Source organism: Coptis chinensis, chromosome 6 (assembly GCF_015680905.1).
Source record: "Coptis chinensis isolate HL-2020 chromosome 6, ASM1568090v1, whole genome shotgun sequence".
NCBI lineage: Eukaryota > Viridiplantae > Streptophyta > Magnoliopsida > Ranunculales > Ranunculaceae > Coptis > Coptis chinensis.
In genome coordinates, this window is record NC_141461.1 from 97,665,919 (window position 1) to 97,690,108 (window position 24,190).

Genomic DNA, 24,190 nt, shown 5'->3' on the forward strand with positions numbered 1-24,190 from the left:
TAAATATAATTTGATATGAAAATATGAAAAGAGTGGATGTTATGGGTATTTATGTCTAATATACTAAAAATCCGTGGAAGTGATAAAAACGTTTGTGGAAAATTTAGTTCCCATAATATTAAGAGTTTTTCTCTTATTTCCATTGTTTTGGTATTCTTTGTATGTGAATCAACAAACTTTGAATCCATTAATCCCTAACATTTCATAAGAAATCAATAAGTTTTAGTGTAGGTTGTGGAAATATGCAAGTTATAAGTTCTTCCCGTCATCATCGCCACTTAATTATAGTTTGTGCGTGGGAAATCATACTCATCTACCCTTGTTTAGCACGGAGAAATATTTGCTTGATTCACATGTGCCCTGGTTATTTCAACAGAGAGTGACTCTCCCGACGATTGGGGAAAAAAGTAACTCTCTCGAACCAACTTTTTTTAATCACTCACAAGGACCGGGTAGATGAAAGGTCAAGTATACCCTTGACACGAAATTAAAATGGCTCGGGTAGATGAAAAGTCAAGTATACCCCCGACGCTAATAATAAAAACGCCCCAAAATAACCGAAACGACCCCATGTATTGTTCATACCCCAACTAAGCTAATCAATCGCTCATATGAACAATCCCTATTCATACTTCAACATAATGTATGATCAGTAAGAACACCTATTGGAGTTCATACCTTTGCATGAGCTATGAACACTCATTATTGTTCATACCTATTTGGGTTGTTCATACCTTAACATGAGCTATGAACACTCATTGTTTATATGAACAATCAACCTATTTTTTTTAGTATGAACAATCACCGCTCATACCTCAATATAATGCATGATTAGTAAGAACACTTATTGGAGTATGAACAATGACTGTTCATACCTATTTAGGGTATGAACACTCACTGTTCATACCTCGACATGAGTTATATATGAACACTCATTGTTCATACCTGCTATTTGGGGTATGAACAATCAATGTTAATACCTCAAAATAATGTATGATCAGTAAGAACACATATTGGAGTATGAACAATGTTCATACATTAATATATTGTATGAGGTACACTCACAAATTAACTTTTGAGGTAGAGCAATGGGGATGATTTTAGGGGAGACCAGGTGCGAGATAACTTAAGTCGCTTTCTGATCCAAAGGCTCGCTTTCTTCTTGAAAATAGTAAAAATACATTTCACGAAGTTTTCTTATCCTTATTATCCACCGCTTTTCTTTCCACTATTGGTAAAAATCCTCCATTGCATACAAAGAGAGTTCTTTAGTGGAATCAAACAAGTTTTTCGGTAAGTTCAAAAGGATGGAAAACAACAAAATCACGATGCTTCAAAACCAGCCCAATAAACCGAAAGAAGATACTGATGACGAAGATGGGAAGATGATTGCAAAAGAGTTTGAGAAGAAGTATAGACATGGCTCTCTTGAGGAATTCATAAGGAAAAGAATGCACAAGATTCATAAATAACTACTGGTGCAACATGAAGAAGAGGAGAATGACAAGCTAGATTTGAACAAGGTTGCATCTACCTCTTGCATGCCAGATACACGAGAAAACATGGAAGCAACAAAGAAAGGTGTACTGAAATCGAGTACCTTGCCTTTTGGTTTTGAAGGAAGGAGGAATCAACTCACTTATACCAATGAAGCTAATCTTGAGGCCAGTTCCTCTAGAACGATGTCTAGAGCAGCCATTGCAGAAGGGAAAAAGGTTGTTACATATGCTGAGGCAGTAAAGGAAAAGCCAAAGTGAAATTTGGTAGACCTCACTAAGCTACCGGTCCCTTCTCTTGGAGGAGAAACGTCGTCTATCAAGATCTCAGCTAGCATGGTACAAAAAGGTATCGAATTTTACAAGTTTGCACTTATTGGTCGGTTGGATTTGCATGATAATACAATTGAAGAAGTAAGAAAACATGTGAGGGACTCCTCAAGTATTAACGCCAAAATCTCACCACTTGGGAAAGGTTATTTGTTGTTTAGATGTGAAGATGAAGAGGAGTACATGAAGACTATGCTAGGAGGGCCATGGTTCATTAAACAGAAGCTTATGAGGTTTACAAAATGAACCCCAAACTTTAGCGTGGAAAAGCATAAGGAAACAAATGTGTTAATTTGGATTAGATTCCCTGGCTTAAGTATGGAGTACTGGGAAGAAGAAACCTTGATGTCTATGGCCAGAATAGTCGGAGGTCCGATTAAGGTGGATAAGAACACTCTAGATAGGGATATGGGCTATTACGCCAACGTCCAAGTCGATGTGGATCTTGCGAAACCAATCTCAGACCACTTTATGGCTCAAGTGGATGGCGCTCTGACTGTCACATAGAACTACAAACTGTTTCTGCTTTAGCCCTAGTTCGTCGAAGAACCTCTTAATCCATAGCAACTCTTTGCAACACTCAGTGGCTGCAATATACTCGGCTTCTGTAGTGGAGAGGGCAACACACTTTTGCAACTTAGATTGCCAAGAAACTGCTCCCCCTGCAAAAGTAACCAGATAATAACCGGAGGTGGACTTCATCGAAGTCAACATCACCGCCATGTTCTCAGATCGGTGTAGCCTTCAAGTAAGGGCTTACTTCCACCAAAGCACAAACATGATTTGGAAGTGCCTTTGAGATATCTCAATATCCACTTAACACCTTCCCAATGCTTTTACCCAGTTTGATGCCAATCTGCTTACAACCCCAACGGGCGAAAAGCAATATCCATCCTAGTACACACCATGGCATACATCAAGTCGCCCATCATGGGATGCATAAGGAATCTTTTCCATCCGACTCTGCTCATGCTCACCCTTAGGACACATCTCTTTGGTCATGCGAACCGCCACCAAGCGGATTAACCGACCGGGTTTCGCTTTTGATCCATGTTGAATCTCTTCAACACCTTCTCAATGTAGCTTTCTTGAGAAAGCCACAACTTCCCACTCTTTCTGTCACGAGTGATCCGCATCCCAAGTATCTACTTTGCTTGACCCAAATCCTTCATCTCAAAGGACTTACTCAAGTCTTTCTTCAGCTTGGATATCTTGTTGATGTTTGGGCCAACTATCAACATATCATCCACATACAGCAATAGCACTATGAAATCCCCATCTGGAAATCTCTGAACAAATGCACAATGATCGGAAGCAGACTTCTTGTACCCTTGCTTCGCCATAAAGGAATCAAACTTTATGTACCACCGCCTCTCGGTGCTTGCTTCAACCCATACAAGCTCTTTATCGCCTTGCATACTAGGGTGCTCCTTTGCCTTTGACCTCAAACCCTCCTCGTCGGGTCCATGTAGACATCTTCTTCAAGGTCTCCATGAAGAAAAGCATCCTTAACATCTAGCCGCTTTCACCTCTAGGTTCATACTTTGCGGCCATACCCAATACCACCCTGATAGAAGTCATCTTCACTACAGAGAGAAAAAATCATCAAAGTCAATCCCTTTCCTTTGACCGAATCCCTTCACAACAAGGCGAAGCTTTGTGCCTTGGGTGAGGATTGTTCTCCCTCATGCTTGACTTTGTATATCCACTTATTCTTAAGAACTTTTCTCCCCGTGGGTTTCTCAACTAACTTCATAAGTGTGATTCTTATGCAAAGAATCCATCTCGCCATGCATGGCCTTCAACCATTTTTCTTTGTCTCGTACCTTCAAGTGCCTCTTGATAGTACATAGGTTCTCCACCATCCGATAGTAGCACATACGCATGTGGTGGATACCGTTGAAGCTAGTCTCCCTCTCTGGCTGACCTCCTTGCCCCATCTGGCCGGTGCCTCGTGAGGTTGCACTTCGCTGCTCGGTGGTGGTTCATGCATCTCATCTGCATCTTCTATACCAATAGGTTCTATCCCATCATGAGCAATAGATTCTCATCATGAGCTTCAAACTCATGGTTCTCTGATTCTCAATGCCTTCTCGCGACGCTCCACAAGAGGAACTTCTAGTTCAATCAACAAGATCATTGGTGAAAGCCTCAGCAGCTTCTCACCATCCTCAAAGTCTGCTATGGTTTGGTCTTCTAAGAACACAACATCTCGACTTCGGATTACCTTCTTGTTAATCGAATCATAGAGTTTGTAACCAAACTTTTCATCTCCATAACCCATAAAAATGCACTGCTTGGCTTTGTCATCAAGCTTGATCTCTCATCCTTCTAATATGCACAAATGCCCCGCACCCAAATACCCTCAAGTATCCATAATCAACATCTCTGCCGACCATACTCTCTAGATAATCACTATTCGTGAGGCTTTGCGGCGACAGTTGATCACATGCACGACATCAGACGCATTGCTTCTACCCAAGAGTTTCTAGGTAGCTTAGAGCAGAGATAGCATGCGATCTCATCCTCTCTACAATGGTACGGTTCATTCTCTCGCTATTCCATTCCATTTGCGGTGTCTTGGGAACGGTCTCGCTCATGACCGAATCCCATGACTCGCAATACTCTTCAAATGACCCAATGTACTCACCCCCATTATCCGGCCGAATACACTTCAATAACTTCCCGCTCTCTTTTCCACCATGCTGTGGAATTTCTCAAACACGCCAAGTACTTCATCCTTGGTCTTCGACTATAGGCCCATATCTTTCTTGACGATCATCAATGAATGTCAAGAAGTACGGCTCCCCGGTGGGAGTTTACTCTCATAGGACCACATAAGTCCGTGTGGCACTAGTTCAAGGACGTTGTCCTTTCGTGAGACGGAATCTTTGGAAAGACACCGTGTTTGCTTTCCTACCAAACAAAGGAGTACATGTATTTAAATGTGTACCTTTAATGTCTGGCACGGCCTTTTTCTTAGCAAGAACTTCCATCCCTTTTATGCCCATGGACACGCCTCTTTGGCTACGCCGGATGAAGTTTCTTCTTCCAGATTCGCTTCGCTTTACACAAACTAGCCTGTGTTTTGTAAAGAGAGCAAGTTTTCTTTCCTCGGCCGCTACAATGGAACCTCTCGCTTTCGGTTTCCATACCCGCTACCAAACGAAGTTTACAAAGCCATCATCATCTAATTTCCCAAAATTAAATTAGCTTAACCGTATGTCGGGGACATGTCTTACATCCTTGAAAGTGTCAAGGTGTAGCCGACATTGGTTTCTACATGAACATCTCCAATGCCTATAATCTTCGAGACACCATTGTTACCCATCCTCACTTCACCATATTCACCATTGCTTGTAGTGAGTAGAAGAATCCCCCGCGGCGCGTGACGTGATAGGATGCTCCCCAGATCTATCACCCACTCGTATCCCGACATGAGGTACTAAGACAAAGACACACCACAATCGACAAAATTCCCACTGGGTCGCCGACTAGTCGCGGTAGTATCTCTCGCCAGATTTCGCTCCTCCTCGCACCCATGTCTTCATGTACACGCTTATTCTTCTCATCCCTCTTCGTTGTTCGACTCATATCCGAAGTGGCCTTTGGTGGCACAATAGTAACATTGCCTCTCGCCAGAGTTCTAGCTTCACCCCTAGATTTACTTTCGCCATCACCTCTAGAACGAGATGGTTTTCTCGCTTTGACCTCTCCCCGCTTCTCTGTGAAAAGAATCTCCGAGTGAGAAGAGAGTCGCTTCTTGCACTCCTTCTAGTCTCCTCATTCAACAAAGACGTGGTAGCCATCACCATGGTAACAATTCCATCCTTGGTCGCTCCATGTAAAGAAACCGCTAATGTCTCCCAACTTTCGGGTGAGAGCCTAATAGAAACAAAGCCTCAACTTCGCCTCCCAAATTGATCTTCATCAAATGCATCCGATTGATGATATTCTCAGACTTCATTAAGATGCTCGGACATTGAAGAACCTTCTTGGTACTTCGTGTCTACAAACTTCTTAACGACTAGCACTTTGTTTCCACCGCTTCCTCTCATACAGTCTTCGAGTTTCTTCTAGAGATCAAAGGTCAGAATCTCTTTGGGACACATGGTGAAAGACAATCGTCAATCCACCATCCGAATGTATCCAATCCAATCGTCAAGCTTTTTTCCACTCACCTCATCGCCTTTTTCGGTTTTACTCCCTCATTCTCAATGGAAGTGCCAAGTCCTTGCGAAGATAGCAAGTCTTCCATCTTGGCTTTCCGGATGGTGTAGTTCTTCCTATTCGGACTCATCATAATGAAGTGTTCACGAATGGTCCATCTCTACAAGTTATTTAACCTCAAATCTTCTCTCGAATTTAAAACACCTTCGCTCGACCAAGATTCGGATAACACCCCAGGCTATTCTAAACCAAGGCTCGATACCACTTGTTGGGGATTATACCAATACCAATCGATTCCCCACTACACGATAACTTGTATTTGAACACAATTCAACTCCTGACAAAATCTAAATATCAACTCCGAACCTATACTAACATGCCCAACTCGCTAAACAACTATTAACAATGATAATAATGTAAAAGCAAGAAAAGCAAACCACAACACAAAGATTTACCGTGGTTCGCCAATGATGCCTACTTCCACAAGAGCCAGTTCTTAATAAAGTGGGAAGGAAGATTACAATCTCTCCTTTCGGTCTCTCACCTTACTAGATCACTCTTTATCTCTTTACTGTGGTTGTATCTCTCTGTAAGGTTCTTCTCTCAATCTTGATAGCTTTCAAGATTGGGTTTCTCTCTTTATTTTAGTCTGGATTCCAATCCTTCTGACTTGTTAGGTTAGGTTTTCCAAAACCTTGATTTTAGTTTTTATCTCCAAAAACCAAATTTCGCGATTCATCAGAATAACCCCACAAATATTGGGCACCGGCGCCGCTTTTTGAGAGCGGGCGCGGCCAACGTCTTGAGTCCGAGCGGTCGCTACTATATGTATCGACACTCCGAGCGCTCGGCCGCCTCGCGAATCCGAATTTGCTCCGTTTCTCTCCTCATGTGGATAACTCCAACATTAGGCGTAAGCCGAACCACGTAAATCTTTGTGTCTTTACTACTTGGTTGGTTATTTCTTACATAGTTGATGCTTTGTTTGTTTCTGATTCATCACCCCTCTCACGTTGTTATTGTTGTTTGTCATTGTTATCGTCATTTGTAGTTGTTATCGCTTCCGTTGCACAACACGAATTCATTGGAATGATTAAGATCAATGTTGTGAGCAACACTGTCTATTAGCTGTCAGAGTTGTGGTGACTAGTGATCCTTATGTATCCTTACGCTTGGAAACCAAGTAAGTTTCTTTCCCTTTGAAGTTTTACAATATTTACATACTCGGCTATATATTACTACCCAGCAAAACAAAAGGCTATATATTACCAAATGGAAGTTCATCAATTAAAACACGTACTTGTAATTAAGAGCAGTCTGGGAATGAAAGGTTAATGCTATCAATTCCAGATCCTGTTCCGCCTCTGAAGTTAGTAAGTTCGCCCTTCCTTTTTAGAACACTTAATCTAGTTTGGAGTAGAACCAACAGTTAAAAACAACATGCACCAGGTCACCATCACCACTCTGAACCATCAAGCACACTTCTAATAGAATAACATAAAATCCACTTTAGGCAAGGTCTTTAATGAAGATAAACTGAGAGTACTATTTAATTTTCTTGTCTATTGTTTTACAGCAAGTGCATGCATGACAATGATACATTCACAACTCCTTGCAGTGAGATTCTTTTTTTCTCCAGAAAATGTCGATGGAATTCAGGAATTAACCAAATGAGCCCCACAAAGAAGAAAAGGCATTTTCTGTCATTGATTTGCAATATCCAGGAAGAGGATCAGCACCATTAAGGATGAAGGTTGCAAACGATGCAATTTTAGAAGGTCTGAATGCTTCCAACTGGATGATAATAACCAATGAATACTAGTAAGTCAATCCTTGCAATTTTCGTTGACCATGCGCACATTATTGTTGGCAGTTACTGTGACTCTGAGTGCTTTTGCTGGAATATATTGTGCTAAACCTTGTGAACCTTTTATTTAGGCAAGGGCGCTTTAACAAACCTAAATATAAAGATATGGTTCTCGGTGTAAAACCCATAAATTTTCATAGGCAATTTGGGGTTTCGCATTGGACTTTGGAGATGAGCACGGAACATTGTTGAAAAGGGGAGCTTGCTTAAATGGATGAATTCGTAGGGCAAGTGATTCTACCCTCACTTCCTTATCAATAGTTGGGTTTGTCCATTTGTTAGAGAAGAAACCTAAGTAAATTTTAACTTGTGAAGCATGCTAGGTATTCTAGAGACCTAGTTGATTTATTATCATTGTGTATTGGAATGTCGGTTTTAACCATAAAATCCATTGATTTTTGTTTGATTGAAATTGGGTTTAGGAAATTAGTTATTTATATTGTGAAAGGAATGTTTCTTACAATGGGTCCAATTTGATGGTGCACTCATTTGAGTTCACATTGGTTCTTTGCTATGGTTGTTATTGTGCAATTAGACTTTATTTTGGGCATGCATGTACGGCATAGTGTAAATTGGGTTTCTTGTCTAAGGTCATGAAATGTATCAAATTGTACTTATATAAGGACAATAAATAATGGACATGTACACCACAATATGCTATAGGTCTTGCAAAATAACACGTGTCTGGTGTTGGATGCTCTTCTGGATGTAGATGTGAAGGATGCACTTGAATCCCTAATCTTGTCTCGCTCCGCGATCGATCAGTAATGAGATGGAAGAAAGGAAAAGTGAGTTGCGAGTTTGAAATTTTAGGGGTTTTAAAGAAGTTTGTCGTACTTGGAATAATGGTGAAGTTACCAAAAGAACAAAAGGAAAGTGTATCACAAGCGGTTCAAACCCAGGACAGTTCAGTTGGTTGTATTAGATTTAGTTCACAGTTTCAAATAGAAATTGTGCTCTATTTGTTTTAAAAAAACCGGACTAGATTTATGAGCATGTCTTCAGTGCGCGAGATGTATAGTGCGCAGATAATGTAGGCCTTTGGATCAGATTTTTTGCTACGCAATACACACGCGCCCCTTGGTATGAGTGGCCCAGATTTTGATAAGATACCATACGACCTGCGCACCATAGATTTAGCCTAGATTTATAGCATAAATTTCTATACAAATGGACCACATTTTTAATAAAAAGGGCTTGAAATTGGTGGTCTATACTTTTCTTACAATTTTGAGTGTGGATTTGGTTAGGTTAATGGACTACATTTTAAAAGGAGTGTGTGGTTTATATGTTGAATGGAACACATTTATAAAAGTGGTGTGGTTTAAATGATAAATTTCAATATAAGTTTAGGGTCAGCCCCAAATATATTTATCATATAGATCACTATTCCAAATAAAGTGTGATCCTAATTATTTTTGCAACTGAAAACGGCTCAAATGGCCATTCAAACTGACGTAAAAGCTGTGTTTTCACATTGGAAGGTCACATCAAATGACCTGTGGAGCAACTTTCTAATAATCAAAAGAAACAAAATCAACACCCCACCCATGTTATGAGTTTGTAATATAGTATGAAAAAGAGTACGCAATGAAAAATTGACTCATCTGTGGTGTGTAGTGGCGGAGCCAGGATTATATTTTAGGGTGGGCAAATTAATATGCAACTCTTTAGAAAATCAATTCAAAATTCATTACACTAGAAATTGGAAATTCTAAACATGTGTACATTCATTATCCAAAAAAGAAATTTTTCCTAAAACTCGAAATCAAACAAAAATTACAAGTGTCCACGATAAGTATCCATTTTCTGAAAGCGTTGCATGATTGTTTCATAACCAATGCTTTTAAATGTCTTTCTCAATGTATATTACTAAGCAATCGTTCAACTACTCATCTCCTATACAATTCCGGAGTCGATTCTTCACAATATGCAAAGTTGAAAATACTCTCTCAACAGTGGCAGTAGCGACTGGCAAAATAAGTGATAAAGTAGCGAGAAAAAAAACTAATGGAAACACAATGTTCTTTTTAGTCTCAACCATCTTCATGGCAACATCCCTGATCCCTTTCAAATTCAGAAACTCATTGTTAGAGCTAGCATCAATAATATACATCTCAAGTTGATTAGGTAGTACCATGAGATCCAATTTAGAAAAGTCAGAGGGATAAAACTGGGTGAAATGAACCAGTTTTTGCTTATCAAAAGTAGCAAATGACCCACATGGACTGAGACAAGCCATACAGAGACGCAAATCAGTATTTGCTTTGTTAAAAGCGATCATTTAGCTCTTGTCTCTGTTTGTCGATGCAATCATAAAATAGTCCAATGCGGTAGTAATGTAAGTTTGTAATTTCTTCAAGTATTACGTCGAGGTCTCCCAGGAGCTAAAAACTTATCATCCATCTGAGGAACATAAATGTTATGCTTAGTACATACTGAAGACACTTCATCTAGGAGAGAATCCCACCCACCATCTCTCATTATTTGTAATCGTGTCTTAGTTACTTCAACAAGTCCCATTGCATTAATAATATCTTGGTCCTTTCACTGCAAAACTTTTGACAAATCATGGTTGATTGCTAAGATGTCCTTCATTAAGTACAAACTCAACCTGAAATCAAAATATTGCAATGAATTTAACAATCCATATTCTTCACCTCTTTGTTCTCGTTTTGAGCCATCTTCAACAACATTTTCAAGGACATCAAGAAGTGAAGAGAACATAAGAATAAAGTTCAAAAGTGATCCATAATGCGAGCTCCAACGAGTATCGATCTCCTGAGCATTTCAGGTTTGTCTCTTGATTCCTACCTTTTCCACTTGAAATTTCTCCCTTCGAAAGTGCATTAAGAATATTTTTAGCTTGTTTTTCTCGAAGACCGTCATGACGCTTACAGCTCCAACAACATTTATCACATTAGAAACAATACTAAAGAGAAACGCAATTAGTTTTTCACTCTTTGCAGCATATACAAGAGCTAACTAAAGCTGATGAGCGAAATAGTGGACATAGAATGCACTTCCGTTTTCGTTCATGATGAGTGATTTGAGGCCATTAAACTCTCCCCGCATATTGCTGGCATCGTCATAACCTTGCCCACGCAAACTAGCAATACTCAACCCGCATGAATTGTAAACACTCGAGCGATCTCATTCTTAAGCGAAATAGCACTTGTATAACTTACATGTACAATGGCAAAAAACCTTTCAATCACACAACCTCGTGAGTCGACATAACAGATGACAACGGCCATATATTTGTTCTTTGATTGATACGTCATGAGCTTCATCAACCAAAACAGCAAACAAAGAATTTCCACAATCTTTTAGAATGACATTCGTAGTTTCCACTGCAGCTGCATTTACAATATCCCTTTGTAATTCGAGAGCAATTAGTTGCTCATTATCAGGAGCATTATAGAGAACAACACTATCAATAGCTTCATTATGCCTAGTTGTTTACTTCAACAGTTTAAGAAAATGTCCCTGGTTAATTAATTTCTTTGATTCATCGTGACCACGAAACACTAACCCTTCTTGCAAAAGAAATCTACAACAATCAACAATTGCATTTAAGCGAACCCGATAGTCACTTCGAACTTGGTTTGATTGCCTATAGGTTCCATTACACTGAGTTTGATTCATCAAGACTTGAGCTGACTTGTAAGCTTGGTTGTGAGCACTCCCAAATTTCCCAACATGTTCTCGCAATTTGTTCTTCTTTCTCCAATTAGTAAATCCATCAAGAGTAAAACAATTTCCATCCCCTAGTGATCCAATCCTACATCTGAAGAGATGACAATAATACAAACAAAATGCTTCACAATAACCCTCTATCACATGTGGAGTTCGTGTAAAATGTATGACATAATAAATGTCATACTTCTACAATTTCATTTCTAGTTCCATATTTTTGCCTCTACCCCGACAGTATCAAATTAAGAGTAATCAACCAAATCTTAAACAAAAAACACCAAATTAGTGACGATGAGTTTCTACTTTATTTTTTAGTAAAGAGTTTCTACAATTTTTGAACCCCTCTTCTTTTTGTGGTTTTATGCTCTTTTTGTGAACAATTAACACACCCCGTAACAAACGAGGTGTGTGACTATTTGAAAATAGGGTGTGGAGAGAGAGTATCGGTGTGTGACGAGTATTACTCTATTTGAAAGTGAGGAAACACTAGTGCTAGTTCTTATAGCCTATCTAATGTACACCTCTAACATATATAGGTGTTATTGGGATTTTACAAATGGGTACCCTTTACAAATCACAACCCACCTGATGCAGTACATGTTGTTGCCAGGCAGTGAGACAATTTGGATGTCTCACTAGAAGGTAGTAAGGTTACTGGTTTGTATAGTGAGACAGTTCGGGTGTCTCACTAGAATCTGATTTTTGGGCCCGATTTTTTTTTTATATCTTTTGCTAAGAAAGTCCATTTTCAATTTGGTTTGTCGGGTTAGTTCTATTTTTATTAGTACTTTCTTAATATGTGGTTATCTCAAAACTTTCTATTTTTGGAAAATTTCAAATTTTGTGTTAGTTAGGGTATTTCGCCTATATAAAGGTTGGTAGTCCAGATTTGGGTTTTGAGTTTTTCATTGAGTTAATAATATTGGGAACACAATTTTTCATGGGCATTTAATTAAATCCGTTTTACCACTTCCACGGATTTTCAATGCATTGGACAAAACTACCCCTAAATATAATTTGATATGAAAATATGAAAAGAGTGGATGTTATGGGTATTTATGTCTAATATACTAAAAATCCGTGGAAGTGGTAAAAACGTTTGTGGAAAATTTAGTTCCCATAATATTAAGAGTTTTTTCTCTTATTTCCATTGTTTTGGTATTCTTTGTATGTGAATCAACAAACTTTGAAGCCATTAATCCCTAACATTTCATAAGAAATCAATAAGTTTTAGTGTAGGTTGTGGAAATATGCAAGTTATAAGTTCTTCCCATCATCATCGCCACTTAATTATAGTTTGTGCGGGGGAAATCATACTCATCTACCCTTGTTTAGCACGGAGAAATATTTGCTTGATTCACATGTGCCTGGTTATTTCAACAGAGAGTGACTCTCCTGGACAGATTGGGGGAAAAAGTAACTCTCTGAACCAACTTTTTTTTTTAATCACTCACAAGGACCGGGTAGATGAAAGGTCAAGTATACCCTTGACACGAAATTAAAAATGGCTCGGGTAGATGAAAAGTCAAGTATACCCCTGACGCGAAATAATAAACGTCCCAGCCCAACCGAAACGACCCGATGTATTGTTCATACCCCAACTAAGCTAATCACTGTTCATATGAACAATCCCTATTCATAATTCAACATAATGTATGATTAGTAAGAACACCTATTGGAGTATGAACAATCATTGTTCTATTGGAGTTCATACCTTTGCATGAGCTATGAACACTCATTATTGTTCATACCTATTTGGGTTGTTCATACCTTAACATGAGCTATGAACACTCATTGTTTATATGAACAATCAACCTATTTTTGGGTATGAACAATCACTGTTCATACCTCAATATAATGCATGATTAGTAAGAACACTTATTGGAGTATGAACAATGACTGTTCATACCTATTTAGGGTATGAACACTCACTGTTCATACCTCGACATGAGTTATATATGAACAATCAATGTTAATACCTCAAAATAATGTATGATCAGTAAGAACACATATTGGAGTATGAACAATGTTCATACATTAATATATTGTATGAGGTACGTTCACAAATTAACTTTTGAGGTAGAGCAATGGGGATGATTTTAAGGGAGACCAGGTGCGAGATAACTTAAGCTGTTTCCTGATCCAATGCTCTGCTTTCTTACTAAAAATAGTAAAAAATGCATTTCGCTGAGTTTTCTTATCCTTATTATCCACCTGTTTCTTTCCACTATTGGTAAAATCCTCCATTGCATACAGTGAGAGTTCTTTAGTGGAATCAAACAAGTTTTTCAGGTAAGTTCAAAAGGATGGAAAACAACAAAATCACTGATGCTTCAAAACCAGGGCCCACCTAAACCGAAGAAGATATCATGACGAAGATGGGGAGATGATTGCAAAAGAGTTTGAGAAGAAGTATAGACAGGGCTCTCTTGAGGAATTCATAAGGAAAAGAATGCACAAGATTCATAAATAACTACTGGTGCAACATGAAGAAGAGGAGAATGACAAGCTAGATTTGAACAAGGTTGCATCTACCTCTTGCATGCCGATACACACGAAAAACATGGAAGCAACAAAGAAAGGTGTAATTGAAATCGAAAGTACCTTGCCTTTTGGTTTTGAAGGAAGGAGGAATCAACTCACTTATACCAATGAAGCTAATCTTGAGGCCAGTTCCTCTAGAACGATGTCTAGAGCGACCATTCGTGAAAGGAAAAAAGGTTGTTACATATGCCGTAAAAGGAAAAGCCAAAGTGAAATTTGGTAGACCTCACTAAGCTACCGGTCCCTTCTCTTGGAGGAGAAACGTCGTCTATCAAGATCTTAGCTAGCATGGTACAAAAAGGTATCAAATTTTACAAGTTTGCACTTATTGGTCGGTTGGATTTGCATGATAATACAATTGAAGAAGTAAGAAAACATGTGAGGGACTCCTCAAGTATTAACGCCAAAATCTCACCACTTGGGAAAGGTTATTTGTTGTTTAGATGTGAAGATGAAGAGGAGTACATGAAGACTATGCTAGGAGGGCCATGGTTCATTAAACAGAAGCTTATGAGGTTTACAAAATGAACCCCAAACTTTAGCGTGGAAAATCATAAGGAAACAAATGTGTTAATTTGGATTAGATTCCCTGGCTTAAGTATGGAGTACTGGGAAGAAGAAACCTTGATGTCTATGGCCAGAATAGTCGGAGGTCCGATTAAGGTGGATAAGAACACTCTAGATAGGGATATGGGCTATTACGCCAACGTCCAAGTCGATGTGGATCTTGCGAAACCAATCTCAGACCACTTTATGGTTGAAGTCTAAGGGGGAACAGATTTTTTGCAGAAATTCAGGTGGGAAGGATTCCTAAATTTTGCAACAATTGTAAAATCATTGGGCACTTGGTCACTGAATGTATAACCTTCAACAAGCACTAGGAAAAATGGGAAAGAGCAAAGAAGATCCTAAGCATACTACTGGCAGCAAGAAAGTATCGGAGCAAGAACCTCTGGTAAAACAATATGACAAACAACCAGAGAAAGAGATGGAGAAGAAAGAATAGAGAAATACATTAAGCAATAGGGACAACCAATGTTGAACAAAGATAGGTTGAAACTAGTATTTCGAAATCGAGCTCAGAAAATGGGAATGATGGTTCCAGTGGGATTGGAACTGATCACGAACCAAAAATGGAACCGGAAGCATGGTGAATTCAGATGGGGAGCATCAAACTGAGGAGAATCTTGGTAGGTTTTAGGGTTCAAGGGCAGTTATTATGTATGCGGGTACTGAGGCTCGGAATGAGTTGGAATTGAATGCTCGTCCATGCACTAAAATCGAGATTAGGGAGGAAGCTGGGAATGAGTTGACTATTGAGAATCAACGGAAGGAAGTGGAACATGAAGAAATCAGCAGGGCTACTGTGAGTTGGGCTGATAGAGTTGAAAAAGAGGGTCCAGAAGCAGAGATGCATAACGAGATCACAGTGGAGCCGGATGGTACCTTATGTATAGCACTTCCGTGTGCTGAAGTAATTCCTGGACCTCAAGTGGGAGTCATGCAAGAAGCCAATTTCATTGCAACAAGATTGGAGACAAGCCACGGTCTAAAAATGAGCCTACCGCCCAAAGGTAAGAATGAGAAAAAAGTGTCAAGTGGTGGTCAACCAGTGACAAGGTCTAAACATAAGCTTCCTGAAAAATCCGGTTCTAAATGAGAGTTCTATACTGGAATATTAGGGGAACTAGAAAGAATAAAGTTGTAGATAGATTAAAACAAATGTGTAGCTCTTTTGAACCCGATCTCCTTTGTGTTGCTGAACCCAAAGTCAGACCGAGTGCTCGCATTGTTAGTAGTTATGGGAATTTCCTAGATTACAATTTTTTGCACAACGATGAACCAGACAAAAAGGGAAAATTGTGGGTATTTTGGTGGAGGGGTTTAGATGTCTCTCTAGTTTCTAAATCTCACCAGCAAGTGTCCATCTCGGTGCAAGGCAGTTTGGTTACCTTTGTACATGCAAACTGTTTAACAATCAGAAGAAGGGAGTTGTGGATAGAGATGAAGAATTTATATACTGATGAACCTTGGATTGTAATAGGTGATTTCAATGTCGTTTTAAGAAACAATGAAAAGAAAGGGATTAGACCTCCATATAAAGTTGCAGTGGATGAGTTCTTTTCAGCCATTAACATGTGCCATCTTCAAGAGAGTAGTTTTAAGGGTTTGAAGTTCTCTTGGTGTAATAACCAAAAAGGAAGGAATCGAGTTCTCTCCAAGATTGATAGGGCTCTGTTTAACCAAGCTTGGAGTGAGAAGTTCAATGGGTGGAGTTACAAAGTTAAACACAAATTGTTTTCTGATCATGCTCCCCTACTGGGTAGACACTACCATATCCCAAGACCACTGAATGTACCTTTTAGATTTAATAAAGTATGGCTTTCCCATGATACCTTTCAAAGCTTGGTCGCTGAAAGTTAGAGGGAGGTGTTACTGGGTACTCCGATTCTCAAGTTTACTTAGAAGTTGAAAAGATTAAAGGGTGCGATCAAAAGATGGAATGTCAATGTTTTTGGGAATCTGGATAACATAATAAGAAAGCTTCAGGCAGAATTCGATGCTTTACAGACAAGAGGTGATGAAGACTTAGAAGATCAAGCACTATCCGAGTTAGTTGAAACAAAGGAATTGCAATTGCAAAATGCTCTTTCTAATCGGGCAGCTTTGTGGAGAAAGAAAAGTAGAGTTAAAGATATTAAAGAATTGAAGACAGCAAGAACACAGCTTATTTCCACACGATGTGCAAGATCAAGCAAGAAAAACATATGATAGTGGAGATGCAAACAGAAGAGAATGTACAACTCACTTCACAAGGGGAGATAAAGGACTATATGGTCAAATATTATAAATAAAAATTTGCCTTGAGAAGTACACAGGTCAATGACCAGCTCCTGAACTTAGTCTCAAAAGTGATTACTGAACAAGATAATTTTATGCTTTGTCCAATCCCTCTAGAGGTAGAGATCCATAAAGTTGTTTTTTCTATGAAGTCAAAGAGCTTGCCAGGACCATATGGGTTTCAAGGATGTTTTTATCACGTGTGCTGGAACATAATCAAAGATGACCTATGCAGTGATGTGACTTCTTTCTTTAAAGAAGCCTATATTCCTATGGAGGTAAATAATAACTTTCTTGCTCTTGTTCCTAAGGACAGAAATGCTAAGAAAGCTTCCCAGTATAGACCTATCTGTATGAGTAATTTTTTTATGAATATCTTGTCAAAAATCATGCAGACTAGGTTGAAGATGATCATTTCAAAGTTAGTCTCCATTGAACAAGCAAGGTTCATTCATGGTAGATCAGTTCATGCTAACATTTGTATGGTATCTGAAATGATTAATGCAATGAAACAAAAGAAAACTGGTGGCTCCATTGGTCTCAAGATTGATATATCTCAGTCATATGACACACTCAGTTGGGAATTTTTACTTGACGTTCTCAAATGGTTAGGGTTTGGGCAGAGATGGATTGATTGGGTGTACACAATTCTTGGGTCGGCAAAATTATCTGTCCTCATCAATGGGGGTCCTTCTGGTTACATTGGAGTTGGAAGGGGGTTGCGATAGGGAGACCCTCTCTCCCCGTTACTATTTGCACTAGCTGAAGATGTTCTAAGTAAGGGACTTAACTATCTAAGGGATAATGGGCTCATCCCTTTGCACAGCTAAGGGTTATCCTAGCCCTTCGCACCTAGCTATTCACAGATGACATTTTTATCTTCATGAATGGCAACCTAAGGGAGGTAAAAAATCTTATAGTGCTACTCGAAGAATATTAGAATGAGGCTGGTCAGGACATTAATAGAAATAAAAGCAAGAACTTTTTGGGTGGATTGACTGAGGTCAGGATGGAGAGAATAAAAGAGGTTCTAAATTTACAAGAAGGTGTGATGCCTGAGAAATACCTCGGCGTGCCATTAATGCAAGGGAAAGTCAAATCTGCAATTCTCTTGAGTTTGGTTGGCAAGATCAAGAATAGGATTACCAGCTGGCAAGGGAAACTCCTTTCTTTTCAAAGAAGAGTAACTCTTATCCAATCAATGCTTGGGAGCATCCCAGTTTACAATATGAGTGTGTATAAATGGCCCTCGAACATTATAAAAAAGGCAGAAACTCTTATGAGGAACTTCTTATGGACAGGTAACCCTTGTGTTTCTAAGAAGACCACAGTGGCATGGGATAAATGTTGTAAGCCAATTGATGAGGGGGGGTCTTGGATTCAGAAGACTAAAGGAGATGAACTTAGCCCTTCTAATGAAGCTTGTGTGGCATGTCCTTACTACGGAGGATCACTTTGCAAACTATATGAGAAACAAGTACTTTACAAGGGATGGTGGCATGATTACCTATTATGTCAAGTCTTCTATTTGGACCGACATTAAGTGGGCACTGGAGGAACTGAAATCTAGAACTTAATGGGTAATTGGAAATGGATCCAAGACCGATGTCTAGAGGGATAACTGGTTGGGAAATTTCTCAATTAAGCAAGCGTTAAACCTCACTGACTCTGAACTCAAAGGCTACAGAGCAAGAGTTAACACCCTTATCCATAATGGGAATTGGGCCCTTCCTATTCAACTTCAGCAACTGCTGAGCAATGCAGGGATATCTTGGCAGAACCTACAAGGTTTAGACACTAATGAACAAGATAACATGGTTTAGACCCCAAACCATTGTGGGAAGTTCTCGGTGCACTCGGCTTTCGAGGAAATCAGGAGAAAAAGACCAAAACCTTGTTGGGTGTCGATGGTGTGGAGATCATATGTTCCTATCAAAATGGCAGCTATAGCATGGAAGTTGTGTAATAACTGTGCTACCACTGATGAAAGCTTAATGAACAAAGGGTTGAAGTTAGTTTCAAGGTGCTACATGTGTGGGGAAGAGAAGAAGAAACACTAAAGCATCTGCTTTGGGGTTGCTCCTTTACTAGAACAGTGTGGAATTGGATTTCTGAATAGTTTGGGTTTAGAAATAACTTTCAATCCCTGAATGAAGCAAAGCGGTGTGTCGAGGGTAGCAACAACATGATAAAAAGGTTATGGCCAGCAGCACTGATTGGGGGTATGGTAACTATATGGAAGCAATGGAATAAAGTATTCTTTGAAGACAAGAAACCGAGCTTTATCCATTGTACTAAGGAGATTACAAGATTGGTTAGACAGGCACATCTCCTAGATTCAGGTAGCATGTACAAGAGCACCATAGAAGTAAGAACTCTACTAAATTGGAATATGGAAGCAAGACTACATGGAGCTCCAAGAATTTGAAAGTGTTGGTGGAATCTACCTATTCCGGATATGGTTAAAATCAACTGTGATGGCTCGTCGAAAGGTAATCTAGGATCGGAGTTGCAGGACTAGGTGCAACATGTAGGAACCACACAGGAGATTTCTTACTAGTCATATGGAGGAAAATAGGCGTCAACACAAACTACTTGGTAGTGTGTCTTGCGATATAGGAAAGTGCAGAAGTGGCGATACAAAGGAATTGGAAAAAAGTATGGTCCAAGTCAGATTCAGCCGCAACCATTGTTGCTTTCGATACTGGCAACATGCCTTGGAGTCTCAAGAACAGGTGGCATAAGTGAAAGAATTTCTTTTCTCAATGCATCGTCTCATCCACATGGAGAGAAGCAAATTTTAGTGCCGATCAAGCAACAAAGTATGCAACTAATATGATCACAAGACTTATTTTTGTATGAAGGGCAAGCCCCCATGGAACTATAAATGGGAGGTTGCTCATAGCACTTATTTTAGATTTGATTGAGTTCACAAAGGTTTCTACATATGATTGGTGGGACTCCAATAGGCCTACCTAGTAGGGTTGCTGAAGTTTTACAATGATGCAATCCTTTTGGTGAAGAAACACTCATTCTTTTTTTCTTTTTTCACTTTTTTGTATCTTTCTTTCTTCTTTCTTAATATAATTTACTTCACCTTTATATATATATATATATATATATATATATATATATATATATATGAACAATCATTGTTCATACATCAACATAATGTATGAACACTCATTGTTCATAGCAAAACGACAGAAAGAGTAAAATTGGAAAATATTTATTTCAAATCCGGGCTATTTGTTCTTACAAGTTATTTTCACTTGAAAATTGGTTTTTAGGGTTATTTTCATTTGAAAATTGTCCATTTTGATTAAAAAAAAACGCTGGTTGTAAGAGTGATTTTCACTTGAAAATGGGCTTTAATTGGGACCAATTTCTTGTTATTTCAATTAGCGGTCGGCCGAATGGAAAGTTTGTCAAAATTGTTTAAAGATCTTCCAAAAATTCTATTTCGATCGATTTTCCTATTTTCTCGCATAAATCCCACTCCGATCTCAACATATGATCTCACTAACATATGAGTAGTGCTACATTTTAGACCTACTATTGCGACTAACTATTTCGATAACATTGGTTTGCATTGCAGCATACGGACACGTATCTCAATATAAATCAATGATTAAGACTTTTGACACATTAGTAGGTTCAAATAGTAAGTCAAATAAGTGGGTCGGTATAGCATAGGCCTCTCTCTCTAACACTCACTTTCCTTGTCACAAGTAACTACAAATTTGGATAAAACTTTGTGTAAAGGTTTCCAAATTAAAACTTGCACATTCGCATCTAATTCCATGATGCCAAGCGGAAGAAGACACCCAAATACCCAATGCAACAAAAGTTACGAATTCGAAAAATTAAAGAAAATCGGATCCTTCATCCTTGCAATTTTTAATAACACCGGGAAGAAAATACTTGAAAAATCAAACAATTGTTGAGACGTCCCTTGAACCAACGCCGGAGTTTTTTTTGGTAACTGAATATGAGAATTTTCCACTTGCTTTTTTCAGATTAGGGGTCTAAATTTTACATTCAATACTGCCTACAACCCCCATTGGCCATTGGAGATTCCCTTAGTATAACCATCTTATCTGTGTTAGAGAAATTTGTTAGTCTAACTATATAGAATGATAACACTGCGAGAACTGATTGTTTATTACAGTGGTAGAGTTCTTATTTTTATGGTAGTTGTTAAGTTGTAATCAAATTTTTGTTTATGTAACTATGGATGGAAATTGAAAATAAGATTACAACCATAAAAAGAGAAATATTGATTATTAATTAAGTAATATTATGGGCGATATAATTTCCCATTAGCTTTACCTATACATTTACCGAGCAACTATATGACGGTCGTACAAACAGCGATATGACGGTAGTACAAACAGCAATACTTAAACTGGTGCTAATGGTGGTAAATCATGGCACTAGCGCAATACCTAGTGTGCGAGGAACAAACACTAGAACTTCACAGAAGACTTTTAAAAATCTAGTTGGAAGTCCAAACAATATGATCCTCAGGAAGGAAGTGGCAAATTGGTACAGTTCCCGGCTTAACCTTGAGAACTTGGAAGGCCAAGTGCTTTGGGTTCCATTTCGAGGTATCTGTATGGCACACTGCGACTGCTGTGGCTTTTGTACCATCAGCTCCAACCAATGGAACTTTGTATGCCTCTGTTGACTTTGTTTTGTGGCAATAGAAGACTGCATATGCATAAGTCTGTTTGTGGCAAACAACAGAGTTTTCACCACCCATCTTCTTCACTCCTGGCGCAATGATGTATTTCTGTTTCGGTGTCTCTTGCTTGTCTATCTCAGTTGACATGGGCTGAACATGTTTCCCCAGGTTGGATGTAATGAAATCGACCATAGATTCCAAAGATGTTGCACAACTCTTTTCCTCTTCTTCTTGGGATGCAGGCTTCTCACACTCTTTAACTGTCTGCTTCATTGCCTCGGCTTCCATCGATTGGGGCTCAACTGAAAATTGCTTCAAGACTTCAGGAAATTTGTTAGATGACAAGGGAATAGCTTCAGCGACTTTGCGTGGTAGAAACCTGGCTCCATTTGTAGTTCTGGTGAAGTGTACGTTCATTTTTGTGCCAGATTTCAAGTCTTTCTCAAGGAAGAAGGGAACGTTAGGGTCAGCATGAAGCTGATCTTCTGATGCAGCATAATTCTGCAGGTAGTTGGCGAAATCATAATCGGCTATGACCACGACAGGCTTTCCTTTGTGGCCTGTATTTACATCTACGCCAGTTACTAAAGTGATCAACTTGTGCGATAGATATGACACAATTTTCATGAGAATTGCATGGAAAGCATATATAATGGCTTATTAAAAGATCAGCTGATCGAATACTCTTTTAATAAGAGTGGCGACCTAAGATTCCCAAAATCATTTAACACTTGAATCGGGGGAAGAGGATGTATGGACGTATGGTCAGGTTGGTTATGTTAGAGAAAATTAGCTAATTAAAACTTTCAGAAAAAGTGTATGCATATTCACATTCAAACCTTAACCTTATTAGGCCGCATAGCAAAGCCAGTCATACCATTGGTCCATTGCCACTGACTTAAAGTAGAGATATAACCTAGTTGTTAGCTTACGTGGTGCAACAAAGTCTAGACATGAGCATTTAAGTACAGTTGAATAGTTACTTAATAAAGAGTGTGACAAATTTGCTCTAAGTCTTGTTGTGGGTGGAGCTAGTTCATAGAAATTGTAGTGCTTAGTATTATTTGGAATTCTCCCTTCCAATTAGTTCAGTACGTGATTTGCCGGTTCGGCCATGACAGGAGTTTGGTTTGAGATTATTCGGTTAAGGATTTTGGCTTAATGGTGATGCAAGTGCAAACCTTATTATTAACAAATAAACAAAAGAAAATGGCTTGGGTGCTAAAACAAACCAGGTCGTAAAAGCTCTCGAACTGCTTTTGGCATTGGAGTGTTAGGCAGCACTTTGTCCCAGTAAACCTCCGAAGGTAGAGCAGCATGGCTGACTACCACTGCAATCTGCAACAACCACTTAAACCTAGTCAATTCAACAGTATGCAAATTTACACGTACATAAAAAAAAAACTCTTCCCTGAACTACTAAACCATATATCCTTGTTGCTTCAAAAGTTCTTGGACAACTTTTTCATATGAACTTACCAAAAGAATAGCAAATATAGGTAGTAAACGTGACCCCATGGTTACGTACTTTGAAATGATACTTCAAGAAAGAGAAGAATGTTAATTTTAGTGGAATGAGTGGAGTCTGATCCTCAATTTATAGAGATATTATTAACTCTAAAACTCTAAAAGCAATGCACAACATCTGCTATTGGTTGTACAGGTGGAGAGATGTAAGAAGTCGATCTAGTTTTGATGATGTCAGGTGGAGAGATGTAAGAAGTCTAGTTTTGATGATGTAAGGTGGAGAGATGTAAGAAGTTTAGTTTTGATGATGTCAGGTGGAGAGATGTAAGAAGTATAGTTTTGACGATGTCAGGTGAATCAGACAACTTTCTTTGTGATGAAGAGGGGGTTACCCACAGCACACAGAGGGAACAGGAAATAGGCCCATATAGCAAAGCATCAGTTAGTGGGTTTAGCTTGTCCTTGGATGAGTGAGCAGCAGATATGAAGCCTCCTGCTGACTTGGCAAGGGATCAACATAAAGGAAAGGCTGCTTTTTTGATGTCCTTCATGGACGCAGATGAGGATTGTTGGGATAACAGTGGTTCAAAAGATATCAAGGGCAACCAGATGGTCCATGATATGGGTACAGAGTGTTTTAAAGAAGTGGTTGATGCTAGTTCTCAGAGTAGTTTGTGTTCAGGGTTCGCGGTACGTGGCTGTCCCATTACAGCCACCTCAGCTTCAATGATGTCATGGAATTGTCGCGGATTGGGAACTCCCGCAACGACTCAGAATCTAAAGGACCTCATCCGGCAACATGAAGCGGATGTGATTTATTTATCGGAAACTATAGCTACATATAGTAGTATTAGGACTTAGTAAGAAAATAAAGTTTGGTGGAGTCTTCTCGGTTCCTGGGGTTGGTCTTCGAGGAGGCTTAATTAGCTATCCTATGGAAAGATTAGCTATCCTAGAAATCATGGGTGCAACAGCAAACCATATTACAGGTAAACTAACTAACTTCTTTTCTGATACCTCTTGGTTCTTTTCTTTCGTTTATGGGGAGCCTTGTGCTCACTTGAGACACAAAGTGTGGGCTGAACTACG

General features: G+C 39.0%; 3 protein-coding genes across 4 annotated transcripts; 1 reads left to right on the forward strand and 2 right to left on the reverse strand.

Moving 5' to 3' along the window:
- Nucleotides 1–9,751: 9,751 nt before the first annotated feature.
- Nucleotides 9,752–13,809, reverse strand: LOC147495918 (uncharacterized). The gene is made up of 6 exons (XM_086568496.1): nucleotides 13,688–13,809; nucleotides 11,399–11,653; nucleotides 11,143–11,317; nucleotides 10,762–10,848; nucleotides 10,478–10,644; nucleotides 9,752–10,091 (listed from the first exon to the last, which is right to left on the reverse strand). Exons 1-6 carry the CDS (start codon nucleotides 13,807–13,809, stop codon nucleotides 9,752–9,754), a joined length of 1,146 nt encoding a protein of 381 aa, XP_086424622.1.
- A 2,019-nt stretch (nucleotides 13,810–15,828) lies between these two features.
- On the forward strand, nucleotides 15,829–17,675 carry LOC147495919 (uncharacterized). Its single transcript, XM_086568497.1, has 4 exons — nucleotides 15,829–16,461; nucleotides 16,576–16,821; nucleotides 16,986–17,225; nucleotides 17,343–17,675. Exons 1-4 carry the CDS (start codon nucleotides 15,829–15,831, stop codon nucleotides 17,673–17,675), a joined length of 1,452 nt encoding a protein of 483 aa, XP_086424623.1.
- A 3,528-nt stretch (nucleotides 17,676–21,203) lies between these two features.
- LOC147495920 (BURP domain-containing protein 3-like) lies at nucleotides 21,204–23,271 on the reverse strand. 2 transcript variants are annotated; one of them, XM_086564703.1, is made up of 3 exons: nucleotides 23,114–23,271; nucleotides 22,867–22,972; nucleotides 21,204–22,194 (listed from the first exon to the last, which is right to left on the reverse strand). In XM_086564703.1, the coding sequence occupies exons 1-3, from the start codon at nucleotides 23,150–23,152 to the stop codon at nucleotides 21,446–21,448; spliced, it is 894 nt and encodes a 297-aa protein (XP_086420829.1). In that variant the 5' UTR covers nucleotides 23,153–23,271; the 3' UTR covers nucleotides 21,204–21,445. The 2 variants fall into 2 exon arrangements, with proteins under 2 accessions (XP_086420829.1, XP_086420828.1); XM_086564702.1 differs by having other exon boundaries at nucleotides 21,204–22,206.
- Nucleotides 23,272–24,190: the final 919 nt, after the last annotated feature.